The 13,355-nt window shown below is 49.2% G+C and overlaps 3 protein-coding genes and 1 long non-coding RNA gene across 5 annotated transcripts in view; 2 read left to right on the top strand and 2 right to left on the bottom strand.

The window, feature by feature from the left end:
- Nucleotides 1-1,036, top strand: part of CIDEB (cell death inducing DFFA like effector b) — a 3,082-nt gene extending 2,046 nt beyond the window's left edge. The window contains exons 4-5 of the mRNA XM_069595630.1: nt 88-278; nt 456-1,036. Of these exons, the coding sequence (XP_069451731.1) occupies nt 88-278; nt 456-588 (324 nt within the window). The 3' untranslated portion in view covers nt 589-1,036. The remainder of the gene's footprint in view (nt 1-87; nt 279-455) is intronic.
- Nucleotides 1,003-7,093, bottom strand: NOP9 (NOP9 nucleolar protein). Its single transcript, XM_069595612.1, has 10 exons — nt 6,531-7,093; nt 5,907-6,356; nt 4,880-4,990; nt 4,491-4,632; nt 3,621-3,813; nt 2,861-3,001; nt 2,353-2,478; nt 1,947-2,183; nt 1,627-1,732; nt 1,003-1,286 (listed from the first exon to the last, which is right to left on the bottom strand). Exons 1-10 carry the CDS (start codon nt 6,775-6,777, stop codon nt 1,129-1,131), a joined length of 1,911 nt encoding a protein of 636 aa, XP_069451713.1. The 5' UTR covers nt 6,778-7,093; the 3' UTR covers nt 1,003-1,128.
- Nucleotides 6,893-13,355, top strand: part of DHRS1 (dehydrogenase/reductase 1) — an 8,455-nt gene continuing 1,992 nt past the window's right edge. The window contains exons 1-5 of one of the 2 annotated variants that reach the window (XM_069595628.1): nt 6,893-7,181; nt 7,577-7,751; nt 8,915-9,058; nt 9,206-9,285; nt 13,163-13,295. In XM_069595628.1, the coding sequence (XP_069451729.1) occupies nt 7,602-7,751; nt 8,915-9,058; nt 9,206-9,285; nt 13,163-13,295 (507 nt within the window). In that variant the 5' untranslated portion in view covers nt 6,893-7,181; nt 7,577-7,601. Of the gene's footprint in view, nt 7,182-7,503; nt 7,752-8,914; nt 9,059-9,205; nt 9,286-13,162; nt 13,296-13,355 lie in introns of both variants that reach the window. The other variant, XM_069595629.1, reaches the window with a different exon arrangement.
- The window catches only part of LOC138443383 (uncharacterized), a 24,056-nt gene continuing 18,723 nt past the window's right edge, over nt 8,023-13,355 (bottom strand). The window contains exon 2 of the long non-coding RNA XR_011258108.1: nt 8,023-9,620. This is a non-coding gene — a long non-coding RNA (uncharacterized lncRNA). The remainder of the gene's footprint in view (nt 9,621-13,355) is intronic.

Raw genomic sequence — 13,355 nt, forward strand, 5'->3', positions numbered from 1 at the left:
AAGGGGCGGGGGGTCAGTGTCTGTCCCAGGGCTGATAGGGTTTAATGGTGAAGCTTCAGTACACTGATGAGGGGGGGTGCCCTGCAGAGTGGGGTGCTGTCGTATGGCCTGGGCCAGGAGAAGCCCAAGCACAGCAAGGACATCGCCCGCATCACCTTCGACGTATACAAGCAGAGCCCTCGAGATCTCTTCGGCAGCCTGAATATCAAAGCCACATTTTACGGGCTCTACTCCATGAGCTGTGACATTCAAGGACTCGGCCCAAAGAAAATACTCAGGTCAGAGGCCACATGTCACACTTTTCCACCCCTACAGTTGCAGCTCCAACAATTCCTTTTCATGCCCCCCCGCCCCCCAACCCTGTTAGCTCTCCCTTGCAGAAAACCCCCGGCCTCCAGCCTGTGGCCGCCTCCCAGGCCCCCCCCCCCCGACTTCCTCTTATCTCCACCCTGCAGGGAGCTCCTCCGATGGGCCTCCTCACTGCTGCAAGGCCTAGGCCATATGCTGCTGGGGATTTCCTCCACCCTTCGTCGTGCAGTAGAAGGGACTGAGCGGTGGCAACGGCAGGGTCGCCTTAAACCCTACTGAGAGGGGGGTCTGAGCTTCTGCCCCAGCCTCATTCCAAGAGACAGACTGTAAAGGACTGTGACAGCATCGAGCTTGGGGGCCTGCACAGGGCAGGCTGGCTAACTCACCTGATCTCCCCACTGTCCTCTGATGTGGTAACAACAGGCCTGTCGGCATGATTCTTCCATTCCCAGCCTACACCTGTTCCTGAAGAACACTATCCCTTCCTGACCATCGTTCCAGCCTCCCACTTACCCTGAATGGCCACAGCCTGTTCCCAGGTATCTGGATCCCATCCTGATTGCCACTACATCTAGAAGTCATTACCACTCCCCTGCTCCCCTAGGCTCCTCGGTGCCCTGAACAGAGGCCTCTCTAACCTCACCTTGAGATCTCTATTTCTCTGTACCCTTCCCCTGCAACATAACAAAAGTGTTTCCAATAAAAATATAAAAATGTTTATCGGTAAGACATTTGACTCCAATTTAAACTAGAACAGGGCAGGATAGATACTTCCTCTCCCCACCCCTCCATCAACATCCAGTCCCAGATCCGAAGCCCTCAGTCTTCAAGTATGGAGTTCAAGGCCCGCCTCCGCTTGGCCACCGCCCCCTGCTCCTGTTCCCAAGCCTCTCGACGCTTCAGGAAGGTAGTCAGGGCCACGTTTCGAGCCACATGGTGGCCAAAAGGGTCTCTTATCAGCTCCTGGTTCCGCTCCCCTGCAAAGGGAACCATTCATGTTCAGTATCACCATGCAGTCATCCCCCTAGGCTTGAAGAGACTCTACTTGGGGAGAAGGTCCCTCCATTTTTCTGGAACCCTGGGTCTACCCCAGGATAGAGTTAACACCTCACTGTCCAAATAACGGAAATGGGAGCGGAGGGCTACACAGAGGGGCAGACTACATGGAGGGGCAGGGGAGAGCAGACTGCTCAGAACCCACAGCCAAAACCACCCTTTTGAACTGAAGTCTCTGCTGAATTTAGGTCCACTCCCAGCCATTCAGCTTTTCAGAATAAGGAAAGAGAACGTTTGGAAAGGTCAAAACAAGGCGCTCACCCAGCTCAGCAGCAATTTCCTTCCGGGCCCCCAAGGCTGCTCCACTCCAGATAGCATCTAGCACACGGCTGCCATGGCGACTACAGGCCAGCGCCACATAATGTCCCTGCGTTGAGATAAGTAAGATAGTGCCATCTAGGGCAGTCCATAAAAGGGTGTTGTTGGTGGGGATAGGGTGGGGAGGTGAAGTTAAGAGGCCAAGTTGAAGCAGTCTAGGAATTACGCATCCTCTCTGTGACTGAAGGCCAGTCCCGGGGAAAGCACACACTCTCCAAATGGAGGGATAGCAGAGGAATTAAAACAGGAGCCAAAAATCTAACCTTTAGGAGCTTTAGCACCCGGCGGCGCTGCTTGCGTGTCACGGAGGGGCTGGTGAGGACGGCATCGAGCACGTGGGAGCCGGCAGGGCTTTGGGCCAGAGTCAGAAGCTGCGGTCCTGTCAAGGCACTGAGACTTTGGAGTATGAGACAGGGCCTGGAGAAGTGCAGCAGATGCTGCAGCAGGAGAGACCCAAGAACTGTCACTTCCCCCAGGTCCCTGGAGGCGGCCATTTCCACCTGAGAGGACAAAGACGGGCAGTTAGGAGGCAGCCACCAAACCGCCACCTCACTTGGATGAAGCCAAGAGATCCCAGCGGCCTCACCTCGGTGGCGAGGCGCTTCCTCAGCTCTGGGAGGTCTGGTTCCCAACTAGTCACAGGCTTGGCCTCTCCCCTACCTCACCCACCTGGTGCTCCATGGGCACTGCCCCCTCCTCCTCCGCCAGTCCATAGTACACCTCATAAGCCATCAAAGTGGCAAAGAGGGGCACACAGGCCACTTGCCGGGAAGAGGGCTCTGCACAGTGGAATGCCTAGAAGGGAAGACAGAACGTGATGAAGCTGAGAACTACCTTATCCGACACCTCGGCTTTCCAGCCAGGACAGGTGCCTGACTCCACAAGAACATAAGCTGCATGAGGAGAGGATCTTATCTTCCTTGCTGTATTCACAGCCTCCATATATATAATAGGGGCTGAATAAATATTTTTTCCTTAAAACTTCTTTCTTTGTCTGAGGAGACACTTTTCATTCCAGGGCCATGAGATGGCTCTGGCTTCATTTCCCCCATACCTGTGAACTCGCTGGGTATCAGATCCCATGGGTCCAGAAATACAACAACTGAAGATTAGCTAAATCCTAGCAGATAGAACTTGAACTCAGGGTACAAATGGGTTGCAGGTAACCCCCACTGACCTCCAACAACAGCTGCAGGACCTGGGCTTGGTGGGTCCCAACTCTGCGGCAGGCGCCAACCAGGGCAATGACTACCCCTGGGTGACCCTGGGCCAGCACAGCTTCCAGGGCGGGGCTCAGCTCCTCAAACACAGGGGACAGCTGAGGGGAGACATGGGATAAATAATTTGACATTCTGGTAATGGTGGGCTAAGTTATTCGATGAAATCTTCCTGCCAAAAGCAACTAAAAAGGTTAGGTAAAACATGGAAGCATTGGCAATAGCAAGACTTTGGTCTGGATGGATAAGGAAGGTCCAGAACAAAAGGATCTGTCTTAGAGGTGAGCCCTCACATGGAGAGGGGAAGGATAAGGGAGGACTAGAATTAAACCTGCCCTTCCATCCTAGCTCTCAACCCAGGGGATCCTGGCAAAGCATGCCTTGGCACTAACCAGCAAGGAGAAAGAGAAGCTACGAAAGCAGTTCTGCTGCTCGCGTGGATTTGCAGCCAAGCACCCAGACACTAAGCAAGCCACGGAAGCTCAGGCTGAGAACTTGGATTAAGCCAATCTCCTACTGACACTGGCACCTGAGAAAAGCTAAAGCACATCCTTTCTGGGAAGAAGGCACCTTCACCCTAAGCTCTGGGAAGCCTCCAGGAGTGACTTCTCAAGGGGAATGGCCAGCACGCTGTTGGAAATACAGAGGCATGTACACAATAAACCAAAGCCCAGTGAACAAGAACTAACAGAAACAGACTTGGCCAAGTTCTCAACTCACCAGCTCAGGGGTGGTGATAGCATCCAAGAAACGCTGCAAAGGGAAGTTGGCAATAGAATGTGCAGCCAAGGCCTGCAGCTGTCCTTGGAGGTGATCTTCAAAGAGGCTCTGGAGCCTTGGGGGCTCTGACACTAGCAGCACCTGCTCCAGGAGCCTGGAGCTTGTCTGATCTCGCAGAAACAGCAATAGGGGGCTGAGGACAAGGAGAAGACGATCAGGTAGTCTTCACTTTGTTCAAAATACTCACATCACTGGACTTACACGGTGATCATTTTGAAGCGTACTGAAATAGCAAATCACTACATTGTGTAACAGGAACTAACATAATGTTGTAGGTCAATTACACTTCAAGAACAAACGAACAAGGAAAAGAGATCAGATTTGTGGTTACCAGAGACAGGGGTCGGGGGCGGGGGGGGAGGGGGAATTGGCTGGAGACAATCAAAAGTTACAAAATTCCATTTATAAGGTACATATATACTAAGGATGTAATGCATAACATAATAAATATAACAACACTACCGTACGTTATATACGAAAGTTATTAAGAAATTAAATCCTAAGAATTCCCATCACTAGGAAAAAAATTTTTTTTTCTCATTTCTTTAATTTTGTATAAAAATGAGATGATGGATGTTCACTAAACTTATTGTGGTAACTGTTTCGTGAGGTAAACCAGTCAAATCATGCTGTATACCTTAAAATTATATAGTGCTGTATGTCAATTATATCTCAATAAAACTAGACAAAAAAGTAAAACAAAAAAATAAACACACACATACAGAGAATGGAAACAAACAAAATACCCACATCGTGTCATTCATTTCACATGGCCCACCACCTTGATCAATCCTGAGGCCCTGTCCATACCTGCCATCCGCTGAGGAATTCCGGCTACTCAGATAGCCAATCACAGCACTGCAGAGGTGTGCACAAAACTGGGGCAGCTTGCGGTGTAAGATCTGTAAGGCCACTTGAAGGCAGAAGCTGGATATCTTGTCAGTGATAAACACTGTGGGGGAGGGCAGAAATAATAAAAGTAGCTTTCCCCCAATCCAGACAACCTACACAACCTCAAACCTCAGGCAACAGGGTACAAGGGACTATGGAGACAAAGGGTCTAAATAGAGCCTTTACAACATCAAACCAGGCAAGATTTGAAAAAGAGACAAATAAGACCAATGGAAATAAGGGCCTTGTTTGATGATAATCCTCTCCAAAAAAGAAGGTCTGAGATCTTCCTCTATTTCCCTCCTTACCAGCAACGTCCTTTAGAAAGCAGGAGCTCAGGTTCTGAAGGCAATTCAAGAAGGTTTCAGGGACCTCAAAATCAGTTGGCTTACATTCCCGAGATGGGGCCTTTTGTGCTTCTGAAGGAAGATCAAGAACATATACAGTGGTGAGACCACAGACTGCCATCCTGAAGGGAGAAGAATCGCACAGCTGAATAAGGATGTGGCCTGGAGATGCAGAATGCATATGGTACAACTCAACGTCTCATCTCATCTCCATGACTGAACTGAGACTCCATTTCCCTTTTAATTTTCCTAAGGAACTTCAACGCATGGTCCATAGGAGACAGTCCAAACTCCTCAGTCAGGAATTCAAGGTGTTCCAAAATCAGGCCTCACCTAAACTCACTATCCTATTTCCCAATGTTTTTCAAAATGTAGGTCCGCTGCCTGTAAGTGTATTATAGAATCAGTCTAGTGGGTCTCAACAAGCACTTTTTAATGTAACACACAGAATAAAATGAAAAAGGAGGACATTCCCTGGTGGTCCAGTGGTTAGGGCTCTGCACTCTCACTGCAAGGGGAAAGGGTGTTTGATCCCTGGTTGGGTAATTAAGATCTTGCAAGCCACACATGGCACAGGAAAAAAAAAAAGGTGGGGGGGAGGGGAATATCAGTGGGTTGTATGTAGAAGGGTCTTGCTTCCTGACCTTTAGCTTGAATCCAATATGTGTATATACACACACATGTATATTGAATGATGCTTGAAAATTGTTTTCTTACTGTGAGCTGTAGTTAAAAAAAGTTTGAGAGGCAATGCTCAAGTGAATAACCTCTTCCACTTACCCCCATTCCTCTAACAGCTGTCCCCTAAACACACATAGGCATCCTCACCTCTGGGCCTCCATGCCCACTAATCTTTGGCCTGCTATATCCTTGTCCTAATTTCACTGCTAATTCTTCAAGGACATGAAGAAATCTGCTTACTCTCTCCTTCTGAACTTCCTAAACTCTCCTTCCCTGGAGGTCCACACCTCTTTCTTGTAATACTTACCAGGTGACTGGGAGCCACGGTGCCTGGCTCTCTCAGACTCCAGAAGAGTCCCTCCCAATACCTGCAGCAAAGTTCTGACCACGAAGCTGCCATGTGTGTCTCCACAATAGAAAAGAAAATCATCACAGACCTCAGCAGCTAGTCCCAGGACCAGCTCCTCCAGGGTCTCCACGTGACCATCCTTCCCATCCTCCTCCTCCCCCTCTTCCTCCTCTGCAGGGCTCCCTAGCAATCGAGGCAGCTGCAGCAAAGCGCTTTGCAAAACGTGGACCCCACATCGATGACAGGCCACAAAGCGCAAACTGGAGTGCAGAGCGGCCCATACTCGACACAACGGCTTCCGGGGGCTGAACCCCAACAGTCCCTGCAGCATCTCACTGCCAGTCCGGTTTGTGGCCAAGGCTAGGGCCTGAGCTTCCACTTCCTTCAAAACATTGTGCACCATCAGCTCTGAAAAAAAACAAGAAATACATTAAAGAGAATTAGAGGAGGATAAGGTTATGCCTTAGGGGAGATGAAACTAAGTCCTCACACCCTGGGGACCCACGAAATTGTCCTTAACTGTCTTGAATTTTATGCCCAACCAGTTCCTCCCTTGATCCCTCTCCCCAAGTTGCTCCCTACCTCGTTCTTCTCCCGTCTCTGGGGCCTCTTTCAGCGCGGACAGAGCCCGGCGGAAATACCCCAGAGCTTCTGGGCTCAGGTGAGGGTGCGCATCTGGGGCCGGCTCCGAGCGCCCATCCGGAGGCGGGCAGGGATGTCGCTGGCGGCCTGGTCGGGGGCGCCCCGAGCCCTTGGCCCCGCGCCCTCGTTTTCCGCCAGCTGGGAACCGGCGCCCTTGTTTGTGGGGGGAACGCGGACCCAAGCCCATGGGTGCGTCGGGGCCGCTCCGCCCGGAAAAGCTGCCTTAGCCGCTGAGGGAACCTCAGTCAGCAGGGTGCGGGCCTGGGCCCGGCAGAGTTTAGACACGCCGGCGCGCTTAAGGCGCAGCATAATACGTCATAGCCTCGCGACGGCCTCTCTGGTGAAGGCGTGGCTGAGTCTCTGGATCGCGCCGCTGGTGGGTCCTGGCCTCCGCCCCTTGTCCAGGCTCCTGCGTGTCGTACTCTTTGACCCGATCCTCCGAGTCTCCTGCGGAAAGCGGACCGGAACGTGAACTTCCACTCGACCGTCGTCCTCTTGACTTCTTGTCCCGCCCCTGCGACCAGAATTAAAACTCCTCGACTTCGAGAACTTTGTGAGCCAGACGGCGCACAGCGGCAGCACAGGTGGCAGGTATGGAGTTCGAGCTCCCTACACATCGGGCTCAGGGCCCCTGGGCCTCGCGCCAACCCTCCACGCAGAAGCCGCACCTCTGGGCAAGGGGCCTGAGCTCCGTAGCTCAGGACTCTGCAAGACGTGCCGAGAGGGACTGCCCCGCCACAGTCCCACTCAGAGTCCCAGTAGGTGGCCGGCCTGGACAGCCCCACGCAGCCCCCTTCTTCCCTTCTTGGTCTCCCAAAAGGGACAGCTAACCTTGTCCCGGGCCTGCGCTAGTTATTCCTCTCAGAAACTTCTCTCCCCATCAAAGGATCTCAACCTTGGCTCCCCTTCCTAGCTCTATCAGGATCGCCCCCCTCCGAATAACGCAGTCTGCAGGCTTCCCTCAGAGCAAGTCCTTGGTTCCACAGATTTAACCCGTTTGCTTGCTGAGTCATGCCAGCTACCATGAAGGGCCAGGTGTGCGTGGTGACTGGTGCCTCCAGGGGTATTGGCAGGGGCATCGCTTTGCAGCTCTGCCAAGCAGGCGCTACAGTTTACATCACTGGCCGCCACCTGGACACGCTGCAGGCCACTGCTCAGGAGGTGAGTGCTTCCTCTGGAGTCCCTGGGGGCAGAAACCACCTGAGGGAGCTCTTTCCATTAACTACTCCTCTTAATCCCTTACCTGAAACCAAAATATTCCTCAATAAACATGAACATTTATTCTAAGTGGGATAAGTAAACCCCATAAGTAACTTCAGATCAGGGCACATTTTGCCATTAAGTGAATTTTATGAAACAAACAAACAAACAACTTTATTTGAAAGCTTTAGGGATTTTGGAATTGCATTTCAAGAGTTGTGGACCTGTGCTCTTTCTCTTTTCTTGTTAAGATTTTATTGAATTGTATGTTTTCATTTGATTTTTCTACTGAATTTCAGTTAAATAAATTTGGGGGTGCCTTTTATTTGCTAGGCACTGGGTGAAACAGTGGAGTTACCAAATTTAGTTAGACATAACTTTTGCTCTGAAGTCTAAGGCAGAAATGGATCATTTCAATGTAATGTGAATACAGGAAGTGATGAGATGAAAGTAATGAATATGAACATGATAAGCAATAAGTGAGTCCAGAATGTACTAGAAAGGTGAGTGAGCAGTTAGGCAGGGAGGTCAGAGGGTGGGGCCCAGAGCATGAATCTTCAGGATATGAAGATTGTTCTTGAATAAATTCTTCGTTAGAGGAGGGGACACATTTGTAGAAGGTGAGGCAGAATAGGAAGTAGAGATAGTTCACGTCTGAGAGCTTTGTTTTTTTCATTTACCAGGCAGCAGTGTTGGTGGAGTGAGGGTAAGAAGGCTGGGATTGAGTTGAGATTCCAGATGAGTGGTGAAGGGTGGGAGCTAAGGGCACAAGAGATGGACATGACTAAGAATGAAGGAAAAGAACTCCTTTCTCAAGGAACCTCCAAGCCTATTTGTCCCTCGGCCTCCACATGCAGAGTAATACAGTGCCCTGAACATAGTAGACCTCAGAAAATGTCTGCAAATTTTAAACCCGGGATTCCCTATCCCGCTTGCCCTACGACAGTACCTAGCATCACTGAAACTCCTCAAACAGACACCAGAGGGCAGTATTGCCCACCATGTTGCCTCAGCTCCTGCCTGAGTCCTAGAACTGCCTTAGCTCCCACCTTGGGGCTGACGGGAGCTGAATTCTGTCTCACGTTGTGCAACTCGGAGCTCATATCCCTTCTGTCCCTCTCCAGGCGCAATCCCGGGGAGGCCGGTGTGTGCCCGTGGTATGTGATTCAAGCCAGGAGAGTGAAGTGCGAAACCTGTTTGAGCAGGTGGATCGAGAACAGCAAGGACGTCTGGATGTGCTGGTCAACAATGCCTATGCTGGGGTCCAGGTGCTTTTCGAACTTTGACCCCAGCTTCACACTTCGGACCTCCCCCTCTGAGCTCTGAGTCCTCATCCCCACTGGTTGTCCCTTCCATTATCCAGCCCCTTCTTGCCTCCAGAGCATACTATTCATCTCTCTCCCTGTGCCTTCCAGTCGATCCTGAACAACTCCAATAAGTCATTCTGGGAAAGCCCCGCCTCCATTTGGGATGACATCAACAACGTTGGACTCAGGTAGGTGCTTCCCCGGCCACCCACCTAAGAGCCTGGGCTCCTGTCAGTCACTCAGCCAAACATTAACAAGTGTCCTCTCCTTTTCCTTCTGATCTCCTCGTCTCCTTCTTCTCCCATCTGTTCTATTTGTCCACTGACCTCTGAAGAAGTTTCAATCAGGTGAATCTGGACCCAGGAACGTCAACTTCTGCCTTGTTTCTGTCAGTAGTTTTCATCTGAACTTGCCCTTGCCGGCTCTCCTGTCTCACTCTCCGCTTGTCCAAATGCATGATCCATAAGGAAGCCTCTTTCCTTCGGTAAAGCATGCCACCTATAGTCGGTATGTCCAAACATGGCTAGAGGAAAGAATTGTTTTGTTTTAGATCAGCAGAAGGTCAGTGAGGAAGATTGAGTGCCAGCCATCTTAGCCTTCCCCTCTTCACTCCAGGCCTACAGGCAAGAGTGTTCCAGGTGTGAGCAGAGAGGGCAGGGGTTTCACCTACATCTGGAAAAGGAATGAGATGAAACAGCATTTACAGCTCACCCAGCATGACATACATCCTTCAGGTCTGTGTTTATTGTTGGGAAGAGGGCACCTCTCAGAAACTATCCTGCATGGATGTGATCAGCCACCTGTGGGAGTCACCCAGAGATTATATGCAAATCTACATCTAAAGCATCTAAGGAAGCCCTCAGCTTCTAGTGGCAATCCCAGGGAAGCAGGATTACAATCCACTTGTCATTTCCAAAGTGGAATAAATGTTGTGAGGAGAGGGAGATGGTCAACCAAGAGTCAAGAAAACCCAAAGAACTAGAAATTGGCAACACCCATGTCCTTAGCTCTCTAAAGAGAGGGGCCTTCCACACTCTCATCTCTTGCTGGTCAGGGTTTTGAGCCTGCAAAGCAAAGGCCCAGACCCTGGTGCCAGAGCCCTGATGAATTCTCCAAAGCGAAGGTTACTCTGGGACCCTGCTGGAAGCGTACCAACACCTCCTCTCACCTCTCACACACATACTTGTGCCTTTCCTCTGCATTGCCTGAGGCTGGCCTTCTTTTTGATACCATAACTCACTCTACTTGTTTTCATTTGAAGTGTCCTGTCTCCTGTGCAAAAGAATTGTTTTTCTGGTTATCAAGTATTTTTTTTTAAATATACCGTGTAGACCAGTGTAATCATATTCCCCTAGTCACCACCCCTCTCTTTTGCCCGAGATATTGTTGTTGTTGTTTAGTCACTAAGTCATGTCTGACTCTTTTGTGACCTCATGGACCATAGCCTGCTAGTCTCCTCTGTCCGTGGGATTTCCCAGGCAAGAATACTGGAGTGGGTTGCCATTTCCTACTCCAGGGGATCTTCCCGACCCAGGGATCGAACTGACATCTCCTGCATTGGCAGGTGGATTCTTTACCACTGAGCCACCAGGGAAGCCCCCAAATATACTGGGTAGATTAGTATAATCTTATTCCATAATCACCAACCCTTCCTCTTTTGCCTGAGATATAGCTGCTGTTAATAGCCTAGTATATATTCTACCATTCATTTAAATATTCCACTGGGAAGAGATACCATAATTTATCTAACCCCTTATCTGTTGCAATAGTGGGAAAAAATTAGGCTAAAAAATATGTACCTCAGAAATTTTAGTAAACATTATCAAACTGTCCTCTAAAAAGACCCCACCAATTTATAATCTCAGATCGATGAAGGAGAATATCTGTTTCCCCATGTCCTCTATCATACTGGACAATAACGGGCCACAAGGTCAGGCAAGTTTGGCCATTCTAATAAGCCAAAGATATCTGAAGGTGTTTTTTAAATTCACATTTCTCTATTATTTGTGAAGTTGAGCTTTTGTTTTTTACATTTGTATCGGTTCTTTATTCTTTCGTGAGTTGTGTTACTAAATTATTCTTTTCACATCAATTTATAAGACGCCTTTGTAGAATAGATCCCTTTAATGTGTGGTTTACAAATATCTTTCCCAATTTATTACTTGTTACTTGCCTGCATGCTTTCCTCAGCTCTCCAAATGTACTTAAATGTGTATACATGTATGTATTTGTATATCTACGTATATACATGTCTTAATGTATAAGTCATTTATATCTTGGTGTGGTACTGAGACAAGCTTCCCCATGGTAAAGCATCTGCCTACAATGCGGGACACCTGGGTTCAATCCCTGGGTCGGGAAGATCTCCTGGAGAAGGGAATGGCAACCTGCTCCAGTATTCTTGCCTCCCCCCTCCAAAAAAGGGGCTCAAAGAGATATTGGAGAAGGAAATGGCAGCCCACTCCAGTATTCTTGCCTGGAGAATCCCATGGAGGAGCCTGGTACGCTACAATCCACAGGGTCACAGAGTCAGACACAACTGAGCAAATTCATTTATTTAATTTATTTATTTATACTTTCTTTTATTGCTTTTAGGCACTCATTTTTTTATACCCAGGTATTTTGGGACTGCATTTTAAAGCAATAAATGAGGTAGAGAACCCATCCCACCCACTAAATAACTGACCGTGCATACATGCTAAGTCACTTCATTCATGTCCAACTCTGAAGTGGGCTGTAGCCCGCCAGGCTCCTCTGTCCTTGGATTCTCCAGGCAAGAACATTGGAGTGGGTTGCCATGCCCTCCTCCAGAGGATCTTCCTGACCCAGGGATCAAACCCACGTCTCTCATGTCTCCCGCACCGGCATGCGGGTTCTGTGCACCAGTGCCCCTGGGGAAGCCCAAATTATGTGTTGGCCAGATGTTTGTTGTTCGGCCTCTCAGTCATGTCTCCAAGGGTCCTCTCAGCAACTGTCTCTCCCTGTGGGTTTGAAATGTCCCCTTACTAACTGCTGGATTCTTCTCTACACTTGGATTACCTATTGAGTATTTTGTTTCATTGACGTATTTAGGTATTATAATGCCAGTCCTGAATTCTTTTTTAAAAAAATATCTACTTATTTGGCTGAGCCAGGTCTTAGGTGTAGCAGGCGTGATCTTCGACCTTTGTTGCGGCATGTGGGATCTATGTGGGGTCTAGTTCCCTGACCAGAGATTGAAACTTCTACATTGGAAGCTCAGAATCTTAGCCAGTGGACCACCAGGGAAGCCCTCTGCATTCTTTTACGTATTATGTCATTGTACATTTTATGGCAGCATATCCCCCTCACCCACAAGATATTAATCTTCCTTCTTCAGAATTTTCCCGGCTATTTTCACACATTTATTCTCCTTGACCTTTAGATTATGATCAATTTCTCCAGAAGTCTTGAGATATAACTCAAGTTGAGTCTGCGGATTAATTTAAGCAGAACTCAAGCTTTACGTGTTGGTTCTCCTGAACAGGTTCTGTCTGTACTTGCTCTTTTTTTACATATTTAGGTAAGAAGTGGATTATTCAGAGAGAAACACAATCCACACATAGAGTGTGGGCCATCTCAGAGGGAGAGAGCGGCCTGTATTCTTTTATGTTAAATAGAACTTCATAGTTTTTCCTTGTAGATCCTATGTGTTTATTATATTCTATCCCCCCAAGCTCTTTTAGCTTTGTCATCACTGACATGGCAGAGCACTTTTCTTCTGCTACAGTCTTCTAAAATTGCCATTTCTCCTTTTTCGGTGGTTACTTTTACCTGTGGGTTTCTTAGAATGTGGTCTCAGGCCCTTGGTTCACCAGGTTGGCGGCCCTGTTGATGAAGGAAATGGCAACCCACTCTAGTATTCTCGCCTGGAGAATCCCATGGGCAGAGGAGCCTGGCTAGCTACAGTCCATGGGGTCGCAAGAGACGGACACGACTTAGTGACTAAAGCACCACCACCACCTGGCTCAGACGCCACTAGGGGGCAGAAGAAGCTTCTTGAGACAGCCCTGACGTGGTTCATTTCTTCTCTGCCCCACCTTCTAGAGGCCATTACTTGTGTTCAGTGTATGGGGCTCGGCTGATGGTACCAGCTGGCCGGGGGCTCATCGTGATCATCTCCTCCATTGGGGGGCTGCAGTATCTCTTCAGCGTTCCCTATGGCGTGGGCAAAGCTGCGGTGAGGACCCACTGGCGCAGGGATTGGGGTAGACAGTCACGGTTCCCAGAGCTCAGGAGA

Source organism: Ovis canadensis, chromosome 7 (assembly GCF_042477335.2).
Source record: "Ovis canadensis isolate MfBH-ARS-UI-01 breed Bighorn chromosome 7, ARS-UI_OviCan_v2, whole genome shotgun sequence".
NCBI lineage: Eukaryota > Metazoa > Chordata > Mammalia > Artiodactyla > Bovidae > Ovis > Ovis canadensis.